The sequence below is a fragment of the Aulonocara sp. 'chitande type north' Nkhata Bay genome, linkage group LG8 (assembly GCF_057382095.1).
Source record: "Aulonocara sp. 'chitande type north' Nkhata Bay isolate Kocher_YH1m ecotype deep benthic linkage group LG8, A_spYH_male_GT1.1, whole genome shotgun sequence".
Lineage (NCBI taxonomy): Eukaryota > Metazoa > Chordata > Actinopteri > Cichliformes > Cichlidae > Aulonocara > Aulonocara sp. 'chitande type north' Nkhata Bay.
The window spans coordinates 27,093,693-27,117,184 of record NC_141351.1 but is presented as its reverse complement, the minus strand read 5'-3'; the positions used below and the strand labels follow the sequence as shown (position 1 = coordinate 27,117,184).

At 44.4% G+C, this 23,492-nt stretch overlaps 2 protein-coding genes across 2 annotated transcripts; both read left to right on the top strand.

The window, feature by feature from the left end:
• The first annotated feature begins 928 nt into the window (after positions 1-928).
• cox11 (cytochrome c oxidase assembly homolog 11 (yeast)) lies at positions 929-4,021 on the top strand. Its single transcript, XM_086304684.1, has 5 exons — positions 929-1,077; positions 1,803-2,134; positions 2,247-2,402; positions 2,480-2,605; positions 2,897-4,021. Exons 2-5 carry the CDS (start codon positions 1,832-1,834, stop codon positions 3,083-3,085), a joined length of 774 nt encoding a protein of 257 aa, XP_086160810.1. The 5' UTR covers positions 929-1,077; positions 1,803-1,831; the 3' UTR covers positions 3,086-4,021.
• Positions 4,022-9,198: 5,177 nt separating this feature from the next.
• On the top strand, positions 9,199-23,270 carry rab40b (RAB40B, member RAS oncogene family). The gene is made up of 6 exons (XM_086304683.1): positions 9,199-9,570; positions 17,696-17,756; positions 19,398-19,458; positions 20,140-20,217; positions 20,477-20,699; positions 21,234-23,270. The coding sequence occupies exons 1-6, from the start codon at positions 9,429-9,431 to the stop codon at positions 21,524-21,526; spliced, it is 858 nt and encodes a 285-aa protein (XP_086160809.1). The 5' UTR covers positions 9,199-9,428; the 3' UTR covers positions 21,527-23,270.
• The last annotated feature ends 222 nt before the right edge of the window (positions 23,271-23,492 follow it).

The window sequence follows — 23,492 nt, the reverse complement described above, 5'->3', positions numbered from 1 at the left end:
TTTTTAATAATATTAAATTCAATTACATTTTATTTATACAGCTCAAATCACAACAACAGTCGCTTCATATTGTAAGGTAGACCCTAAAAAAATACATACAGAGAACAACTCAACATTCATAGAGCTTTGGCGACAGTGGGAAGGAAAAACTCCTTTTTAACAGGAAGAAACCTCCGACAGAACCAGGCTCAGGGAGGGGCGGGGCCATCTGCTGTGATTGGTTGGGGAGAGAGAAGGAAGACAGGATAAAGACATGCTGTGGAAGAGAGACAGAGGTTAATAACAGATATGATTCAATGCAGAGAGGTCTGTTAACACATAGTGAGTGAAGAAGAAACACCCAGTGCATCATGGGAATCCCCCAGCAGCCTACGTCTAAGAGAGGATTTAACAGGATTTAACTTAAATTTAACTTAGGTTAAATTAAGTTAAATATTAAATTATTAAATTAAGTTATTTATTTAAGCCAGAGAGTCGATCAACAGGAAGGGAAATATTATACTGAGACCTCAGTGTGGTCTCTGGACTGTCGCGCTGGGAAATGGAAATGAGTACAGCGCTAGTGCAGGTCTGTCAGGCTTTAAATATCAGCGGTGATTTCAGACAGAAGGAGCGCAGCAAGAGTGAAAGAGATAGTTTAGAGATTGTTGGAGGCCAAGCTGAAGATGTTCCTAATTTGCATATTTTGGCTGTTTTCCTTAAAATCACATTTTAAATGTAAAATCTATTTTATTTCTGTCAAATTTTCTCTTTGGTTCTTTAAAAGTATTTATTTATTTATTTATTTATTTATTTATTTATTTATTAACTTATATATATTTTAGGTGCTTTTAATGAAAACCAATTAACTACAAACGACTCCTGTTATTCTGGTATTTTTACAGTGAAGTTTGTGTTAAACAACATTTCTCAGCGGATAAATTCAGTCACGTGATCCGTTACCCTGCGGAACTCTGCCGGCGGAACGCTTCGCTTGTTGCTATGGGGCGGAGCGGACCACATTGTGTGTTACACCGAAGTGTTTCCGGAATCATGTTTGGTAACTGAGCAGAGGTGAATGCCGAAGAAACTCCACAGGTAAGTCAACCATGAAGCTCCCACTGAGCTTCTGTAGTTAGTCCATAGTTAGAGTTTAACAACAGGTGAGTGATCCGCGTGACGTGTGCAGTCAGCCGCTGCAGGTGTGTGTGTGTGTATGTGTGTGTGTGTGTGTGTGTGTGTGTGTGTGTGTGTGTGTGTGTGTGTGTGTGTGTGTGTGTTGTCAGATCGCTTTATTTAAAATCAGATTTATTGAGTGCAGATCTGTGAAGCTGATGATCCCCGATAACGTTTCTGCTCTTTGTGGTTAAATCAGCTACAAACCTTGTTTGTAAGACAAGTGTCTTAAAAGTGAACCTTTTGTAAATGTAGTTTGGTGTAGTGTACTGCTAACACTAACACAGTGTGCAATGTGCGGAATTAAAGAGTGACTTTTAAAAATGTGAAAAAGCTGTTTGATAAACTTTTAGCACATTAAGAACTTTTGTTACCAGGCAAAGTTTCTAAATGTGCACATTTTTGAAGTAGAGTTCAGGTGAATATAAAATAAAAGCTCAGTTTACAGACTGTGACGTGTCAACATAAAGTCACCAACATTCAAAGGATTCTGTGAACTCTGAATAGTCGGTGCAGTTTGGCATGGTGGCATAAAATCGTGTCGTTTTTGAATGGAGTTTGGTTCATTGTTGTTTTCACCTGACGAGTTAAACATGTGGAGAACACGTCTTCCTGTTTATTCCACACTAACTCTGATTGTCGTGCAGGTGAGTCTCAGGTGTGACTGACTGCAGCCATGTTGCTGCCTCTGCTGCTGCGGCCGCCCCTCTGCCTTCCTCAGGCCTCGGTGGTATTAACGCGATGCGGCCTGACGCTTCGCTGTGGCGCTCCAAGGGGGCTGCGCTCTCAGGCTAAGAACTTCCTGTGGCGGTGGCGTCCGCAGCGCCTCCACAGTCGGGGGCGGAGCAGGAAGACCCAGAGTCAGGAGGAGGAGTGGAGGAACAGGAACAAGACTGCGCTGACTTACATCGCCGCAGCCGGCGTGGGAATGATCGGCCTGGCATACGCCGCAGTGCCGCTGTATCGACTCTACTGCCAGGTGAGCACACACACACACACACACACACACACACACACACACACACACACACACACACACACACACACACAGCTGCTGAGAGCTCGTTTGAACGCTCAGCTTCTGTCGCCAGGCATCAGGGCTCGGCGGCACGGCGGTGGCCGGACACGACATGGAGCAGGTGGCGACAATGACGCCGGTGAAGGAGCGCGTCATCAAGGTGACGTTCAACGCCGACACTCACGCCAGCATGCAGTGGAACTTCAGGCCGCAGCAGACGGAGATCTTCGTAAGACTTTGCGCTCCGTCTCCATCCTTCATCACTTCCTCCTCCTCCTCTTCCTCACGCACACGCTCTGTCCCCAGGTGGTTCCCGGAGAGACGGCGCTGGCGTTCTACAGAGCCAAGAACCCCACAGACAAACCGATCATCGGCATCTCCACCTACAACGTGGTGCCCTTTGACGCCGGACAGTACTTCAACAAGATCCAGGTAATCAATAATCAGTCACATGATCAATCAATGGCACAACACTCGCCACACTGGACAGGTGAGCAGGAGGTTGAGAGGCGGGGCACACCTGGACAGGTGGCCTGTGTGTCGCAGGACTAACACACACATACTCTAGATTCACACCTTCATGGATGTGTTTGGACTGTGGGAGAGAGCCCTACACGGAGACGCTCCGAGTCCTCTCGGCACGTAAAGCCGTGGCGTTGGCGGGTGATCTGAGCTGGTTGCTATCACACGTGTAACACGTGATCTCTGCTCGTGTGTCTGCAGTGTTTCTGCTTCGAGGAGCAGCGCCTGAACCCTCACGAGGAGGTGGACATGCCCGTCTTCTTCTACATCGACCCCGAGTTCGACAACGACCCGCGGATGGCCCGAGTGGACACCATCACGCTGTCCTACACCTTCTTCGAGGCCAAAGAGGGTCAGATGCTTCCTCTGCCCGGATACAGCTACAGCTGAGCGAGGGCTCCGCCTTTCTCCAAGGAAACGAAGGAAAAAACTGTTCGGATAATCGAGACTCTTCACTCTGTCTGACGTCACATTAAAAGTCGACACTGATCATCAAACGTCCCGACGGAGGAGCTCTGTGCGCCGGAGGGTCGAAGCATTTCCAGGAAGTTACAACATGAAAATGTACAAGAAAACATTTCTTTCAAAAGCAAGAATCACAGATGTTGGAGAAAAACAAATTGTACATGATAATAAACAAAAAGAAATAAAAAGATTTACAAGTGTAAAAAAGTATGAAAAATATGAAAAGTTATAAAAAAGAAAAACCAGAAGAGATCAAAGAAAATTAAATTTATGGAAAAAACTTTAAACCTGCAACAAACACATGAAACTTCCCTTCATGTGTTCATTAACAGATGCACCACTAATCATTATTATTCTGATGATATTTATTCATTTATTTCTTTTTGTTTTCCTGGTTTCTGTCCCACCTCCTGTTGTTCCAAAGTTTCCTTTCAGCTCTTCATCAGTTCTCGAACATTTAGGGAACATTTAGGGAACATCAGATAAATATCGATGTCTGATTTAAACTTATTAATGTTTCATTTTCTTTGAGGTTCAAACATTTAAAGTTTTACTTTTAAAGCCTGGAGGAAAAACACACCATGCGCTGTGTGGAAGTGCATGTGCACATGTACAGGTACACGTTTAAACCTGTGCCTGTAACGATATAAATATTTAATAAATGCGGTTGGAAATAAAGTCAAATTAAAGAGAGCGTCGTGCTGAATATATGCAGTACGGGTTCACTTTTACTCTTCTGTGTATTCTAACATGTTGTCCTGTTTTTACTTTTGTTATTTAAAGATGCCTGAGAGTTTCACAGCTGAGTGTTCTCGCAGGATGTTTCCTGTCAGTCGAATCAAATAAAAAATGTATTTCACAGTTTTTATTTTTTCAGAGTTGGACAGTCATGGACAGTTTGAACACCAGGGGGCAGCAGAGGAAAAGACGTGACCTGCTCAGAGGTCTTTTTACTGCTTCGTGTCGGCACAGACTGAACTTACACTTACATTTAACTGCAGAACGAAAGAGTTGATTTCACTTTATGTACGTTCAAAGAAGATGCTCTGACACGTCTAAGCTTTGATATATTTTAGGACCCGGTAAAAATCGTCTGGTCCTGATTCTCAGGTTGTTAAATTATGCAAATACAGCCTGGGATCAACAACAGATGAATTATTTTATCATCTAACATTTAACTAAAAGCCAAACTGCAGCAGCAGTGTGAGTTAAACACTCCACCCAGCAGGTTGGAGAACCTTCAGAGAAACTGCAGGAACAGAGAGGTTGATGAAATTACACTCAAGGATTTTAAACTGATGCCTGCACGAAGTGAAGTTATTTATTCACCACAAGAACATGCAGTTAACAACCTGAGAAAACTCGAACTAAATTAAAGAATTAAGAAAACATTTTCTAGTGCAAAGCCTGCGTTTGGAGAACTAAAAGAAAAAAAGAACTATTTACTCTATAAAGGGTTGAACTGAAAGCATTACTCATGAGCCACAACAAAGAAGTCTTTGAAGACTTTAACGAAGCTTCATGTCACAGATTAATCCATCCGATGCAGAAAATGACGAATTTTTCAACTATCTAAATCTACCAAAGCTAAAGGACGAACAGGTTGTGGCTCTGAGTCTCCTTTTTTTAAAATTTTGTTTTGGATTTTCAAAATATAAAGCAAAAACAAACCCAAAAACAAGCAGGCTCAGATGTGTTGCAGAAAAAACAGTTAATTCAGACAAACATGCATAATGCAAAACAGCACAAGACAGAACACCAAAAGCTGGAATAGAGTTTACAAATCTGGGCCCAGTTTAGCCCAGTTTAGCCCAGTCTGGCCTCCACAAAGTGTTCCAGACATTCAAAAGAGAGTCTTTACAGTCTTTGCTGATCTCTTCCATTTGTATTATGGACATCATGTCTGTTACCTTCAACTGAAAGGAAGGAGGAGTGGGGGACTCCATTCCCTCAGGATTAGTCTCTGGGCACCAATCAGACCTAACTCCAACGGCTGCTGCACTGTAGCCGGGAGCAGCTCTGAGCAGGCTGTAGGGCTTCATATATGCGCTGGAATACCAGTGAAATATATTACACCAAAAGCCTATGGATGAGGGACAAGACCAAAAAGCATGAAACAACGTCTGCCAACCTGTCACACATTAGGGAGACAGAGGGATGAATCTTGTGCAGTCAGATTTTAAATTGAATTAATTGGTGTCTACTGTTTATGGAGCCAGAGTGGATTTTAGACAAACACTTACTCCACATAGATTCAGACACCTTCATCCCTGAGTCCTTCAGCAGTATGCACCACGAAAAATGTAAAAATGAATTTCCCTTTGAGTTGAACAAATGAAGGAAATTTGACAGCAGTGACGTTTGTAGGGTTACTGAAGTTGGGCTAGCTGGTACATAATCATGTGCTAGGTGATTGCTAGCAACACAGCTATGTTAGCATAACATAAACACAGTAAAGCTGGAGGATGAACGCTAACTTTCTCCCACTCGATAAAAGTTCACCTGAGGGTTCCTGATGGTTAGAGACAAATGCAGTCGCATGGCAGGATGCTGTAAACGGACCAAACTTCAGTCAGGAGAACAACTGAGATAATCCATCCACAACACGAGGTTAGTCATTAATATACTGCAACAACATGGGAATAGAGCAGCTGCCAGAGAATTCAACATTAATGAATCAATGTTACGGAGGGGTTAGGGAATCAATGAATCAATGTTTTTCACGAAGCAGGTCTTGGCTCGCGCTGGAGAGTCGGCACAGTGGCAGGATGGCTGCTGTGTTGCCTGGGATTACTCCTTATCCCCTACCCAACCCTGTTGCTGGTCACGTGCTCTATAATGTTGTGCTGTGGACATTTATGTGCTTTCTGTGCAGAGGAGTTTTTTTGTTTCCTGTTCTCATGCTGTCCTCCTGTAGCCCAGCATGAGCAGAGGTCTCTTTTTTCCTCTTGTACTTTCCCATTGTAGTGTACATTTCAGTGGTTTTTCTGTAATGCATCCGTTCTCTGACTTGTATCCCCATGTGATGTCTGTGTTGTGTGTAAGTAAGGTCGGGGGACGGGTTCATTCCAACCAGCAACCTGCCACTGCATGTGGCGAATAAAATTTGAACTTGAACTTGAAGTGGAGGAAGCAAGAAGAATGAGCTGAGTAAAGTTTGACTTATCTGACTGTTTTGTTTCGCTTAATGCGCCTTATAATCCGAAAAATACAGTACTTCTTGATTGCTTGTGAACTTTTTTTCCTTTTTTCAAAAAAATCACAGCTACATGATGTATATGACATGAAACCACTATTAAAGGCTTGTGTAGAGTATATAAGTATAATCTCATTCAACTGTTATTGACAAAATAAGAGAAATCTTAAGTTTACTCTGATGCGTCACACTTAATAATTAATAATTATCTTCCATTATTATAGCTTCTGTTAATTAGGGGGACTTTGGGTATCAGTGAGCTACGTAACGCTAGAATCATTTTCTTTTTAAAAATATTCTCGAGGATCAGTTAATCTCTTGAAAGAATGGCTAAAAATGTAGTGATGGTTGAATTGTTCCAGTAAAGCATTTATTATAATTTTTCAAATTCAAATCAAATTCAAATTCAAATTTTATTTGTCACGTACACAGTCATACACAGTACGATATGTAGTGAAATGCTTGGACAACTGCTCGTGACCTAAAGAGAACAAAAAAGGAAAAGGCTATGAATAAGATAGGAAATAAATATGCAAAATTAAAAAGGGTAAATTTAACTAGGAAGGAATAAAATATAAATTTAAGGTTAAAAATGAAATAACTGTACAACACAAATTAGAATGAAGGGTAAATTTAACTGGAAAGAATAAGATAAATATATAAATTAAAGTTGAAAATAAAATAACTGTACAACAAAATACACAATACACAATATAGAACTATATATCACGTGTTCCCATCAACAGCTGTTAACGTGACAAACCTAAAATACTGTATGCGTGAAATTTACTGTATATGAATATCAAAGTGATGCAACAAACGGCAGTTTGGTGTGACACTGACACCTGCTGGATGTTATCACTAAAGCTGAATCCTGAGTTGAACACTGTGTGCTGCTTCCTGTTTGTTGGATACCGAAACTTTATTTAAAAATCATAAAGGAGAAAAGATAAATTCGAAGCTTTAAAGTCTGACCTCAAACAGTCCTGACAGGTTGAAAGGATGTTTTCATATTTACATTTGTCACTAATTTAGAATAGAATAGAATAGAATAGAATAGAATAGAATAGAATAGCCTTTTATTGTCATTGTACAGAGTACAACGAAATTGGAGTGCCGCTCCCTTGGTGCAAGTTTCAATAATAAATATAAATATAAAAGGACAAAAAAAACAATCGTAAGTACTCAAACAATAGTATGTACAATATATACAGAATAGCAGCATAATATAATGACAGTGACGGTATGGAATAGGTTCAGTTATTTTTGTGCTTATTTACTACGGTGATAGCTCTGGGAAAGAAGCTATCCCTGAATCTTTTTGTCCTGGTTTTATGTGACCTGTACCGTCGGCCTGACGGTAATAGTTCAAACAGTTGGTTGCTGGGGTGAGAGTGGTCCTTGATGATATTGCCAGCTCTGCTGAGGTACCGAGAGTTTGCAGTGACCTCCAGGCTGGGCAGAGAGCAGCCAGTGATCTTCTGGGCTGTGTTGATGACCCTCTGCAGTACTTTCCTGTCTGCAGCTGAGCACCCTGCATACCATGTTGTTATGCCGTACGTTAGGATGCTCTCTATGGTGGCTCTGTAAAATGTCACCAGCAGCCTCTCCTCCAGGTTGTTCCTCCTGAGCACTCTCAGAAAGTGGAGACGCTGCTGGGCCTTTTTAACCACCGCCGTGGTATTTGCAGTCCAGGAGAGGTCATCAGATATCTGCACGCCCAGAAACCTCATGGAGTGTACCCTCTCCACACAGTTCCCGTGGATGTAGAGTGGGGCCGGGTCTGCTCTGCCCTTCCTGAAGTCCAAGATAAGTTCTTTAGTTTTCGTGGTGTTCAGTTGGAGGTTGTTAACTGAACACCACTCAGTCAGTCTGTTGACCTCATCTCTGTAGTCCGACTCATCCCCCCTTGAGATGAGTCCAACCACTGTGGTGTCATCCGCGAACTTTATGATGGTGTTTGAGAGATGGGTAGGGGAGCAGTCGGATGTGTAGAGCGTAAACAGGAGGGGACTCAAAACACATCCTTGTGGAGACCCGGTGCTGAGTGTGATGGTGCTGGACCGGTGGGGGCCGAGTCTGACAGACTGTGGTCTATTTGTCAGGAAGTTAGGAATTTATATCTGCTGTTGCTGTTATTGTGCCTCGGCCTCTGGGAAACCAGAGCACAACACAAAAAAAGATAACTCCCCCACTCCCTACTCCCGGGAAGGACCAACCCTGCCACAGAGTTTGTGGTTTTACAGCAACCAAATATGTCATTCATCTTTGTCAGGGTGGGCACGGCCAAAACAGCCAAAAACATGTTGTTGAGGTGACTGCTGTTGTGAGTTGGTGCTGTATAAATAACATTGTCACGCTTTCAGTCAGTGATTGGTTACTCGAGTGTGAGCTGATGGAGGAAAACTTCTTCCTTCGACTGCATTAAGACATTTCCAACAGTCACTGCTTCACAAAACTCAGAGAGACGCAGATGGACATCATGAAATATCTCCTGCAAATGTAACCTCAGTCTGCTCCGAGTGCTGCACTTGTTGATCTGAACATCAGCCTCATCAAACCCGGACTGCTGTCTGTCCGAAGGCTCATCTCTAGACTGCTCCTGTGTAAAGCATCTCTTCCGCCCAGCCGCTGTCATGCTTTTATTTTCTCAATCCAAACAGGAAATTGTTGCCTTTTCTATTTCTGTTCAGCTTGACGTCACTTAGTGAGCCAAACGCACAGCTTGTCCCGCTCGCTGATGGACGTCTCCAACGTCCAATCCTGACTCAAGGTTGCCCTAGCAACTCGAACGATTACCCAATCGAACCGAGATAAACACCCTCCCTCACCTCCTCAGCTGGAGCAGGGAGGGGGGAGGCCAGAGATCCATGAGTTGCTCCTCAGTCCGGGAGCAGACCTGGACCTGAACCTGCAGAGGATTTTTACTGTCGTGCGTAAAAGCGCGCCGATGGCACAGCTGGACGCGCTCCGAGCAGCTCCTGAACACGCTCCAGTCTGAGTGCGGGGGGAAGAGGTGTAAGCCTGCTCTCATCTCAGGATGGGACACCACAGCCGTCACCCGCCGCGAGCATGAGCCACAGAAGCAGCCCGGCGCGCGCCTACGACTTTCTGCTCAAGTTCCTGCTGGTGGGCGACAGCGACGTGGGGAAGGGCGAGATCCTGGCCAGCCTGCAGGACGGAGCCACCGAGTCCCCGTACGGCTACAACATGGGTGAGTGGGGGGAGTAGGGTCAGCTGTCCGGTGATCTCTGTGGAGGCTGCTGACACCGAGTCCTCCATCAGGAGTCTGACTTCATGTTCACTCAAACTTTAAGCGCCTCCATCAGAGCTCCAGTCCACAGCAGCCTCTCTGACATCAAAGCTTTATGAAAAGAAAAGAATTATGTTATTATTAGTTATTATTAGTCCTTATGAAAAGATTTTATTCTGAGTTGAAAAATGAAAGTTAGTGATTAAAGTTTACAAGAAAAAGCTGTTTTTGTGAAATAAGTTCACAAGTTTATTCTTAAAAATAAATAAATGTATTCACGTTTACTTTAATAAACAGCTGAGTGTATTTTATTATTGAAAGCATTTTAACTGGTTCACAAGTTTTACTCTTTCAAAATAAGAGCCATAGTTGTTAAGATATGCATTGTTCTCTGGTGAGCAGACACCATCCAACTAACTGATGGTTTGGATCCACTGCGTATAAAAACTGGACATAATCACTGTGATGTCACTCAACAGTGGTGATTGGCTGGTTTTAGAGCCTGCCCCCTGTGGACGTCAGAGGAACTGCAGTGAAGTGTTGCTTTGTTCTGGGAAGCATTAGAAGCTCCACACACCGTTTTAGTTTGTAATATTGAAGCCGTGTTGCCATGGTGTGTGTGTGTGTGTGTGTGTGTGTGTGTGTGTGTGTGTACGTCTGTGTGTGTGTGTGTGTGTGTGTCTGTGTGCGTGTGTGTGTGTGTGTGTACGTCTGTGTGTGTGTGTGTGTGTGTGTCTGTGTGTCTGTGTGTGTGTGTGTACGTCTGTGTGTGTCTGTGTGTGGCGCTGGCAGGCAGCTGCTCATGACTCATGCTCGGCCTGCAGGAGGGTGACAGGAGTTGAAGCTCTCCAAGTTCACGCGCTGACACACGATGTAACACACTGTGCTCACGAGTCACATGACCACATGCTCAACCTGCTGTCATAAAAACTGATTTCATATTTAAATATGTAACATCCTGCACACGGCTGTCATCTCTCTGCAGAAAAGTCCAAACTGAGCTTTTAGGACAGTTTCATAGATGATCTGAGCTCCACCGTGGTCAGACGTGACGTGCAGCAGCAGCAGGTGATGTTACTCACCTGTTTACAGCAGACGTGTTTTCATGTTTTATACTTGGACAGAAAACGATTTACCAGCAGAGAACAGTCTGCTGGCTCAGGAGATGAGTCCTCACACGCCAAAAAATCTCCCCTGCACATAAAAAGGTCTGCTGACATCACCAGCCACAGCCTGCAGTGAGGAGGTCAAAGGTCACAGATGACAGGCCAGTGCCATGCTTTGTGGATGCAGAAAAACACCCACATGGTCTCTGAATCATCCTGGAGGAAGGAAGGCTGTACTCTCATGTCTAATTCTGAAGTGAAAGAAGTAAATTCAAAAAATAGAAAATGTATAAAAATCTGTAGTAAGTTTTATCCAATTATCCTGTTTTTAAAATATTCCACACAGCTACGCCATCAGTAATATTTGTGTCTCCTAACAGTGAAATGACATCTATCTGCTGTCCCAGTGACAATAATCAGCTCAGCCTATGTTCATTAATCACTATGAGACCAAAGCTCAGATCTAAACACTCAGTTTACACCAGTTTTTTTATGGTGTTGGCTTTGTATGATGTCATAGGGAGGTTATATCCTTATATGGTCAATCTCAGGCACAGAAGCCCCGCCCACTTGCTATTTAAACCTTCTGTTGTGAGGGGCAGCCAGCTGTCTCCGTATGAGATGAAGGATTATTCTGAACTATTCTGAAGCAAAGAATTACAATATGGAGCAAAATCATTACTCAAAAAAGTAATCCATTACACATTACTCATTACTTTGCTTAAAAGTGATGTGCTGCGTTACTTAATTACGCTGAAGAAAGGTTTTTTTCCATTGCTTTCTCATTACTCCGTAAATTGTCCTGAAACACAGTCCTCATGAGGACACAGGTACGCTCTTTCTTTTATTGTTCAGGGATGAACAAAAAGCAAAGATGGAAACCAGCACAAAGACACTTTGGAGTGGTCACCACGGTGATTCTGAACTGGTAGGAACAGGCTGCAGGCTGACTGCTCATCAGTTTGTTACCCGTTGATGTTCAGGCTCTGGCTGCTGGGCCGGGGTCTGCATACACCCAGCTTTACCATCAGTCTGGGTTCTTGGCTAGCTAAGTGTTAGCATGCTACCTGTGCAGATGTTAGCACTATAATGCAGCTGCCTCTGTACTGGGCGCAGTTTGCACCATACTGTTGGGCCCTTGTCCTTTCATGCAGTAAACTGGTTTTGAACACACATCCTGGGTTCTGAGAAACTGTGGAAACTGTAGGATAAAGTGTTCATTGATACAGTAACAGGAAAACTAGAGGTCTGTGGTTTTCTGGAGGAACTACGTTGGACATGTTGATCTGAATGTTTGATGAACCTCAGCTGTGACACTGCTGATGAACAGAAATCAGTTTTTGTTTAGTAATTTTTTGTCTTTGGTCTCTCAGACGTGATGACCGTTGGGTGGATTAATCAGTAGCAGCGACATCAGCAGAGGCCTCGAGTCGTGCCGTTTCTGGGTTTTCCTTGGTGTGAGGACGGTTTCAGGCTGATGGAAAACCGCAGGCTTCTGCTGTTTCTGGGTCATCTCCTCTAACGGGAGGCATGACGGCACACAGACATAGCTGTGGTGAAACTGTGGGACGATTTCTGGCTCTCAGGTCCAGGAGGGGGCTTTGCTCTCCTGCCGAGTCCAGAGAAGAGCTGGCTGCAGTGCAAAGCTGAGCCAGACCACATGGGGAAGCCTTGATTAGCATTGACGCGAGCTCGGAAAAATGCACACAAACAGCTTGCTAGTTTATTCTCTGTGCTTTTATGAGCCGTTGATAATTACTCCCAAATGAGACACGCGAAGACGGGCCAAGCGCTTGTTTACGGTCTGAATGCCACGATCGGCTCTTTTATAACATCCTTCTGAGTGTTGTGTAACTCCACAAAAACACTCCACTCTCCCATCTACTCCAAATGTGCACTGTGAGAGTGTTTGTGTGGTTGTGGTGGTGCTGCTGCGAGCTGCTCGGTGGGGGTATAATGATGCTGCTGGTGCTGCCAGGAGAGGCTGACTCATTCCTCCAGTGTGAACCGGCTCTTACAGATAGGCCGACCTTCACTATGCATGAAGAATACTGTTAGAGGTGATGTGTTTGTTTGGGTTTGAACTGATTGTGAGGACTTCTTTACAGATGGCACACAAAGATGTAAGTGGTCATATTTCTGTTTGAAACAAAACGCAGCAGCACGGCAGAACCTCTGACATCATTAACCATCTGTGAGTCCAAATCTCCCCTCAGTTCCCAAACAGAGTTACTAACAGTCTGATAAAATGATCCGTGTGGCTGCTCGCCCAGGTGTTACAAGAAAACTTAAAGAGGGGTAATCTGTACCATAATACTGCCTGTTTTATTATTCAGACTCAATTATAACACAGAGCTAACACAAGAAGGGCCAACATCAGGCTGTGAAGTAGGGCTGGATATCGTCACTGATTTCTAGAATCGATTCGATTCCAATTCACAAAGTCCCGAATCGATTCGATTTAAATCTGGGAAATTTTGCCTCAGACAGTCAGCAATATTATAATTCAGATCAGTACATTTACATATTTTTGTATCTATAAAAAGGAAGCTGACACTTTTGAGACTTTATCAAAGGTGTGAGCATCACAGCGAGGCCTTTGTGTCAAAGTAACTGAGGATAAAACAGAAAAACATGAAGTTGATTTTCCTGTTCTGGATTTTATAAAAATATTCTGCAGTACATCAAAAACGAAAGAAAACCATTAATCAACATATGAACATCACCTCTGACGTAACAGCGGTTTTATTACAGACACAGCGTTTTGCATTTTGTATAATTTTAAAAAGTTTACATTTGTTCAGTATTGAACGGCAGAAGTTAGGTTTTCTTTTCGGAAGTAAGTAAAAGGAAAAAAACAGCGGCTGACAGCCTGTAAACAACAGTAGACTGGTGCGTAACAAGCAAGCGAATAATGCAGAAAACAGAGAGAGAGAGAGAGAGAGAGAGAGAGAGAGAGAGAGAGAGAGCTGTGCATGAAGTGTGATTTTATCCTGGTGGAAGCAAAACAGCAAAAGTCAGAGTGAGTTCATGTTTGTGTGAAGCGTAGTTTGGATCTTCTTTTGCTGCTGGTTCGGTCAATATTGTTTGGAGAGAGATAAAACCTGCAGCTTTAGAATCAGCGCAAAAAGGGCGTGAACACAAAGCTCGACCCGCCGACACATCAGAATCAGCGACCGTGTCCGTGCCGTCGGTGAGAAAGTCACATCTCACTGATTCTGATGCGTCGGCGCTTTGTGTTCACGTCTTTGTGCAGAAGCCGTGTTCCTGCTCTCATTTACTGTTTTAGCTGTTTGGTGATTGTTGAAATTTTGTGAGGTTTAACCTGAGATTCTGGCGTTTCGGGCAAAATAAATTTATATTAAAAAATCGATTCAGGATTTTAATGAATCGATATCACGTTATCCAAGCCAGGATCGATTTTAATCGATGAATCGATCATCAAAACCCACCCCTACTGTGAAGCTAACACAATGCTAATGTGGCTAAGTTATCAATTCTTAGTTAATGGGACACAAAGCTATCAGATAGCGTGCTAATGTGACATTAGCTTAGACAAGGTAAACCTTAAATAGGCTAACAGCAGTAAATGAAGCTAGAGCAACATAAAAAGATGATTTTCTGTATCGTAGTGTTAGCGTGGCTAATATCTGAGAGCAGGACATGAAGCTAATGTAAGATAAGAAGCTGCTTATTATTTTTGTGCACTACAAGGCTGTTTTAACTGTAGTGTGGCTAAGCTACAAACAACCGCTAATCAGAGTTTTGCAGTTTTATATTTTTAAATTTAATTTTATTTCTAATCCAGTTTATTTGTTATTGTTGGAAACTGTTTACTGTTAGTTTGCTTTGTTTGATTTCAATGTTTGTTTTATTCTTCTTATTTATTTGTTTATACAATAAAAACACAGAACTTTGTGAAATCAGTTGACTCACACTCTTGTAGACAAGTCTCAGTAACGCCTCCTGTACTTAGGAGTTATTGTGTCACACTGAAAGAACAAAGATGAATCAATTTGTGCAGATTTGAATAAAGGAATCTTGTTTCGTGCACTCGGGCCTGCTGGTGTTTAAACTGAATCATGGAGCTCTTATTGTCACCCTGCAGCAGCTACGTTTCCCAGCGCTCTGCTGTTTAGACATCTGTCAGCAGACCTTTCTGTTTTAGCCTGTTATGTAACTCCACTTTCCCTTCATGCATCATGCACACCAGAGTGTGTGTGTGCAATAACTTGGACACAGCGTGTGTCGGTGGGGCTTACGTCTCCCAGAATAACTCCTACGTTATATCACGTCTTGTTCTCTCAGGATATTCTCCCGCAGATATTTTCATATACGTGTTCGATACGAGGAGCTGGCTTTCACTGTTTGTTCTTTGCTAATAGCACATTATTAATTTATAGTCAGTTATCAGGGAGCCCTCTTTCTGTTCGTTGAGCAGTTGAATTCTTAGAATTATTAACTCATCTTTGGACATTTCTGTGCAGGGATTGGCTGGGATTCAACCTGCATGGACACAGGAATCAGTATTCATAATTTAGTATTGTCTGTTTTTGCTTTTATGCTTTTACTAGTCAAAACTAGTAAATGAATAAAAAAATGACTTAAGATTCAAATCTTAACAAGTACACGTGAAATGTAAAGCTCATTTTGTTTTAGTCAGAGCAGTTTCGTTTCAGTGCTGGTAGACGCCGTGCAATCAGCCTCTGCTGAAGCTGCTCCAAGAGCTCGCTCCACATCTTTGTGCGTGTAGCTGTCACTACGAGGAAGCAGTTGTGGTCTACATGTGGGTGTAGGTGAAGCTGCTGCCCCACAAAAGAGGCAAAAATGGTCAAAGTTAATCCTGTTGTCAGTGTTGGGTCAGAGAGACGGAGTCATATCACACCAGTCGTTTGTGTCATTAATAGTTAAGCACATATACTGTAAACTGTGTCAAAGTGACACTGGAACCATCTTAGGTCATTGATGGAGGACCACAGAAGGCCGTCCCACTAGCATCAGCACTCTATCATAGTAGTACTGGGCTTAGGGCAGCATCATCCCCCGGAATCTCCTATTTCCTGCCATAGCTGGACTGGCCATCAGGCATACAGGCATTTGCCTGTGGGCCATGGTGATTTTTGATTTTGATTTTTGTAACGGTATAAACAATGAGAGGTGGTGGATTGGCCAGATGCTGGCAGATGTGTAAAAACAACTCAGTTGTTTGCTGGTGGCTGTGGCGGAGCTTCCACAGAGGCCAGCAGGTGGATGAGGGGAAGGGGAGGCAGGAGGAGCAGAGACCCGAGGCGGTGAACTGAACTCCAGGTAAGAAGTTATGAGCTGCAGTCTATCTGGGTCAGATATGAACCAAGTTTAGTTTATTTTCGTTGTGCTGACTTTTTACAGTCAGTTACAATAACTCGTACTGCTACTAGCTAGCATGACGGAGTTTCTATACAGCTGGGTGGTGCTATGATGTTACTGATAGTGAACTTTATTTTATTCATAAGGTTAGTTAGTAGCTGCCAACCGTGCCTCTTCTCCTCTCATCCTCTCCCCTCTCTCTCCTGTTGCTACTTCAATCATGAAACTGATCAGTGATCAGCTGATCGGCTCTCTTGTTTGTTTATCGTCCACTTTGCGCCAGAAAGAAGAAACCAGCGGATGTCGCGCTAAACAACAGCAGCACGTTTAAGCTTGATCAGCTGTTGTTAGAATTTATTTAATATTAGTTTCTAGTATCAGCTGAATTGAAGGGAAGTTATGAACTGTTTCTGAGAGACAAATAACACCAGGATCCTTTTCTAAGTATCTGACAGCTGGTAACTGTGCAGGGGCGGGTCTAGCAAAGCTTTGCCACGGGGGCAGGTAGGGCATTAACAGGGAGAGGGGGGCACAAAGACATACTTTCTTATTCTCATTTAAAATGTTTCGCTTTTAATAAATAATTATCTGAATCTTACAACCAAAGTTTTTAGTATGATGTAAAATGTATAGGAATCATGCATATACCAACAAGACTGTACATCACTGTCACAACAGTGTTTTCATTCAAAGGCTTTATGGTTTTTCCTATAATACCTGGTGGGCCGGTCCGATTTTTTTGTCCCAGTCCAGCCCTGCTTCCTGCACCCAGCAGCTTTCCCGTGACATACGTGACGGTGAGCGTGTGCCGCGTGTGTCGACGCGTCAAAGTGCGCTGTGGTTATTTTCAGGAAGCTAATAATAATTACAGTTACAGAAGAGACGAGCTGCTTTCTGCTTTTGTCCCCTGTGAGAGTCGCCTGATATTAGTGGCTAACCAGTAACAAGCTGGAGAGAAACCACACACCTGCACAGGACGCTCTGAATACCCAGCATCACACCTGGATTTGGGCAGCTGCAGGGCTCTGGTGAAAGTGTTCATGAATATATGAGGGTTTCACGAATAACCCTTTAATTAAATGTAGTTACTAACTAAAGCTGAGCAAGTCCTTATTCAGAGCAAACTGTTTTTACAGCCTAAACTGAACAACGTGGTTTAGCAACATAAAGCCATGGACGTGAACTCCTCATGAACCGCTGTATCTGCTCAGACCTGCTGCAGTGCTTTGCATGATTGACGATTCCTTCTAATACTGTGCCTTTGTTTGTTCTGATTGGCTGGCCCTCACAAATTCATTCATCACAGTCAAAGTCATTCTTTTCTGATTTGATGTTATTTGTGATCAGTAGAGGTTTTTGATACAGGCAACACAGGCGGTTGCCCGGGGCGGCATCACGGGCATCTGCGGGAAAAAAAAAATTGCTCGTACTCATGCTGCTGCGACGTCATGCCAGCGCATATTGGGGATGGCATAGGCACTGATCGGTTTTCTGATGCCCATTTGCTGGGCCCAGGGCGCCAAACAGGCTCGGACCGCCACTGTTTGTGATGCATGTTTGAGATGTTTGGCACGTTGGATCTAAAACTGCTGCTCGTTGGTTTGATCTGAATCTTTCCTTCTGCTGTTTTTCAGGAATCGACTACAAGACGACCACCATCCTCCTGGACGGGAGAAGAGTGAAGCTGCAGCTCTGGTACGAACACGCCGTCGTTCACACGGCTGCCTACGTCTCATGTTATCAGTCTGTGTGGAAAGAAAGCAGAGGACAACCAAAATATACAGGAGGCATGTGAGGCCCGTTTACCCAATAAAAAGCTTTTTCAGGTACTGAGCTTCATCCAGCTTCAGCCTGACGGGTGTTAAAGGCTCGCTTCACTCAGTGAAAATATTCCTTCAGTTTTAGTTTAACGTTTCAGTTTTATGTCCAAAGAAACTGAGAGGAATGCAGCTGACAGCACAGCCTGAGCGGTGTGTGGTGGATAAAAGTGGAAAGAAAATAACTTATGATGATTAAAAGCCTTAATGTGACACTGACAGCAGGTCTGATTCAAAACCTCCTTTGATGCTGCAGCTGACAGGATGTCGTCATCAGAGGGCGAACACCGTAAAAGCGTAACCACACAAGATGCGTGTGACCCGCCCTGCTGGACACGTCACACAAACTAACCTGGAAGTGACCAGGACTTTTATTTTGAAGGACCAGTCCAGGATGATGATGCCATCATAAGAGCATCTGCAGCACTGATGCTTTTACTTTGGCATAAAAGATGTCATTGGATGAAATCAGCGGAGCTGTACTCGAGTAAATCTACTCAGTTTGTTTCTGTGATGACGGTTTGCTGCTCTGCACAAACTCGCTCGTGTTTGTAGAAACGTGTTTCAGCCGAGGCGCCGTCACATGTTCAGTCTGCCGCTTTGATGTTTAAGAGGATGCGACGCTGTGTGTGTGTGTGTGATGATCCTGTCTGGATCTGCCGCTCTGACTTTGATAACTGGCGGCCATCTTTTCCCCGCCCGCGTGCTCATGAGCCAAGCAAACCCCTGCTGTGGTGCTCAGACACACTCGCGTTTCTTACTGTGGACAGGAACAACAAACCCACAGAGCGCGCTACGCTTGCAGGAGGAGGCGGAGACAAGCATCTGTGCACATGTTCATCACCACAGTCAGGACGCTGCTGTGCAAAAGTCTTGAGCCACCTTTCATGTCTTAAATCTTGTAGGAAAATGTGAAGCAGGTGCACAATTAAAACAGCCTCAGCTGAAATCAGCAGTAAATACGACTGTGTGCTTAAAAAAGCAGGTTTTTAACAGGAGTTTGAGACACTGGGCAGCTTCGAGTCTCTGAATCCAGTCAAACACAACAACAGAAAGAAACCACGACTCTACCTGAACTGAAGGAAGCACTGACCTTTCACAATAAGAGTGAGGGGAGAACCCAGCCCACCATGTCTGTGCACACTTCCTCCAGAGCCTCGGGAACACTTCAATCCTAATCTGTCCACGACTTCATGACAGAACCCTTAAAACCAGGACGCACACTGTCACCGGTCTGAGAGGGTCGAGACCAAAGTCCACACCACTGGCTCTGTGCTCGGCTTCCTGTGTTTGGACCTTTTTCACGTTCAGGCAGCTGAAGTCGGCCCCGTGAGACGGCTCTCCAAAGTAAAGCTGGGAGTTTGTTTTTTCTTTCCCATTAAGGCTGGACAACGGGAGAGCTCATCCCAGTCTGACCTTCAGCTTCACAGTCATTAGTTAAGACTCTGAGTAATGTTTGTTTGGAGGCGTGAGCGTCGCCACGGTGACCTTTAACCTCTCCTGGTCTGTGTTGTTTCAGGGACACGTCGGGGCAGGGCCGGTTCTGCACCATATTCCGATCCTATTCCAGAGGAGCACAGGTGAGCACCGAGTGCACTGCTGCAGACAAACACAGGGGGGCGCTCACTGAACCTGGGGGTGAGTTCTCCATTCTCCTAATGACCTTTGACCTTCACTGAATGTAAACGAACCCCTGGGCTGCTGTAAAGCAGTAACGGTTCTATCATCAGAATGATCAACATGAGTTCATCTTATTTTCCGAACAAATAACATTTTTAGTTTTAAACTGGTTTTTAGTTTCAAACGTGCTCTGAAGCACCGTGTTAGACACGCTTTGGGGGTTTCGAGGCTGAAGATGCTGATGCTGACCAGCTGTGAGTGCTGCTCCCTGATTGGACATGGAGCCATGTGACTCTGGCAGCAGGCGGTGGCAGGAAGTGTGAGAAAACACGTTTCCCTGAATGAAGCTGTTCTGTTGTAGTCGCTCATCAGGGCTATTAGAGGACATGTAACCATGGAAACGGTGTCACTGTTGCCACGGCAAGGCTAAAAGTTGATCTTGAATCTGTAGTTTCAGTCACGGCGAGCAGGTAACGGCCCGCTGGCCCGAGAGCAGGGCGCTCACACCTGTCAGTCAAAGAGGCCACGCCCCCAGCGATGCAGCCTTTAAGCGTTCATTTAAACAGGTGATGTAATGACGGTGAGATTATCTGTAGAGGCTGTAAACACGCTGATGAGAGTGTGAGTTTGTTTGTTTTCAGGGGGTCATCCTGGTGTATGACATCACCAACCGCTGGTCGTTTGATGGCATCGACAGGTGGATCAAAGAGATCGACGAGGTGAGCCATCGATCGTGTGTGTGTGCAGTCAGCTCTCTCTCCATCGCTCTCCTGTTATCTAACAGCTGACCGGTGATGTCACAAACTCTGACTGAGTCAAAACGGCGCCCACGCCTGCTGAGGCAGTGCCTCTTTAGGTTGCTGTACTTCAAAAGTTTCCCTTAACTTTAAGCTGCCTCCCCCCACCTGACACACCTGTAACACTGAGTGTGCTTAAAGACCCACATCCCCCTTTCCTTTCTGTTCCCCGTTTACCCAGCATGCCCCAGGAGTTCCTAAGATCCTCGTTGGCAACCGTCTGCACCTGGCCTACAAGCGTCAAGTGACCACGGAGCAGGCGCAGGTGTACGCAGAGAAACTGGGCGTCACCTTTTTCGAGGTCAGCCCGCTATGCAACTTCAATATCACCGAGTCGTTCACGGAGCTCGCCCGAATCGTGCTGATGAGACACGGCATGGAGCGCCTGTGGAGGCCCAGTAAAGGTGTGCCATTAGCTCCGCCCCCTGCAGGTCTGTGATGCAGCTTTAAAATGGGACGTTCAGCTCTGCGCTGCCCTCTGCTGGAGGCTCCGCCTCACTGAGGATAAAATCAGACGTCATTCACAAAAACATCGTTCTGCTTTCACTCTTTCCTGAAAAAACACTTTTTATTCCTGAAATATTCCAACTTTATTTTTATTTGTCACTTTATTAATACAACATTTTCACTTTGTTGCTGAAATATGTTTTTCATAATCTTATTCATTTATTGCTAAATTAATGTTCTTGGAATATTTTACAACTTTATTCCTAAATTTTTATGACTTTAGTCCTAAAATATTAGGAAATGTATCCAAACATATGTTATTGTACAAATACATGATTCCATATTCAATATTTCAATTTGTTTCCTAAAGTTTTATAACTTTATTGATAAAGTGTTTTTTCATGAAATACAATAAATTTATAATGATTCCCTGTTTTGATTGGTTCTTCTCTGTGAGCGCTGTAATCTGATTGGTTCTCTGTGTGTGTCAGTGCTCAGTCTGCAGGACCTCTGCTGTCGCTCCATCGTTTCCTGCACGCCGGTCCACCTGGTCGACAAGTTGCCCCTCCCACTGGCTCTGAAGTCTCACCTGAAGTCCTTCTCTATGGCCAACGGCCTCAACGCTCGCATGATGCACGGACGCTCCTATTCCGTCACCGCCAGCGCCCACTACGGCGCCACCAAGAGGACTGGGGGGGCGCTGCTGAAAAAGCCCAAACTGATCCGGGCGCCGCCCCTCAGCCCGTCGACTCAGAGTTGCAGAAACAGCTGTAAAATCTCCTAACGACAGTTAAGGCACCGCCTGCTCGAACATTTGAAGATGGCGGTTAGAAATGAAGAATTCCTCACCAGGACCTGAACCGAGCTTCAGACTTCCCGTTGGTGACGTTTGCTTTGCCACCTGTGAGCTGCAGGCGTCCAGTCATAGGTGAGGTGACATCACATGGTTGGAAAACGACAGTGTCAGGAAAAATCCTCGGAGCACGTCAGCCCCAAGTCTGAAAGTGTGACGTAAAGCTGCTCGATGCTCAGAAAACGCGCGTTCTCAGCAGCCAATCAGAGCTGCAGACGCTGATTTATTCTTCTGGCTTTCTTCTGGTTTTTGTTACTTTGGTACTTTTTTTACTTTTGAAAGAGACTTTTTTTTTTTTATTTACAGATTTTATAATAAAAAAAAAACTTCCAGTCAGATTTGTAAGATTCAGATTTCCTTCTTGAATCGTTCAGATGTGGTTTTTTGCCCGGACTCTTCTTCGTTATGTGATTTGATCTGCAGGTGTGACAGTTTTCCACTCTGGGACTTTATTCTTGGAATTCTTCGGAGCCTCTGGCTGTGTCCCAATTCAGGGTCTGCACGCTTGAAGTACGCATTTTAAGTGCGGTTACGTCACCGCCACGCGACGACGGCTGTCCCAATTCGAAGTGTACTTCAAATGCATACTTCAAATGCGCCGTCGATTTCCCCAAATATCAAGCGTGGTCCGGTGCACGCTTTGTGGTCCCATATATCCCACAATTCATAGCGCGGCGGTGGGTGTGGATAATTTTGCCGCAAAATACGGCAGAAGGGAGCGGCGAAGAGGTTTTTTTTTTTTCCCAAACTTTATTGAAATTATAAAGCGAACAGTCATTCCAGTTCAGTTTGTACAGTAGACATACAAGGCAAATAAGAGTAACAATATACAGCACAATGAAATAAGAAGGAGAAATAAATAAAGGAAAAAAGAAACAAAAGGGGGGAATGTGACAGACTTCATAACTTTGTACTTGAAAGTTGTGACAGCTCATTCGTTAAACATTTCTGAATGAATTTCAATCAATGATAAACCTTTTTTATTGGAAGTTAATTTAAGAGAGTTTAAGTAATATTCAATTTCAATCAAAAACAAATTAAATGATGGGGTTGAGTTTTGAAATTGACATTTATGTATGTGGAAGTTCCCTAATAAGATGGAGCGGCCGAAGAGTGAACTGTCAAAAGTACTGAACGCAACCCATAACGGCAATGCTCAGTGGCTAGAGGATCTGAGGGCAGACCACAGCGACCTCCCTGAACAGGGTCCAGTAACCATCACAGTGGCAGATATCCAAGAAAGGGTCTCCAGTATGAAGAGTTGGACAGCACCAGGGCCCGACATGGTTCACACCTACTGGCTAAAGAAGCTGACTGCACTCCACGAGCGTCTGGCAGCACAAATGAACCAGCTGCTAGTTAACGAGAGACACCCGGAATGGCTAACCGAAGGCCGGACGGTCCTGATCCCCAAGGACCCCAAGAAGGGAGCGGTCCCCTCCAACTACCGACCAATAACCTACCTCAGTACTACATGGAAGCTCCTGTCAGGCATCATATCGGCTAAGATGAACAGGCACATGGGTCAATACATGACCCATTCCTTTCTGCGGGACACAGAAAGGAATTGGCAAGAATACCAGAAGCGCAAAACACCAGCTACTGGTAGACAGAACAATCAGCCGAGACTGCAAGACCAGACTGACCAACCTGTGCACTGCCTGGATTGATTACAAGAAGGCCTATGACTCAATGCCCCACAGCTGGATACTGGAATGCCTAGAATTGTACAAGATCAATGGGACCCTAAGAGCCTTCATCAGGAACTCAATGGGGATGTGGCGTACAACACTAGAGGCCAACTCCAAGCCCATAGCACAAGTCACCATCAAGTGCGGGATCTACCAAGGAGATGCTCTGTCCCCACTGCTGTTCTGCATAGGCCTGAACCCCCTCA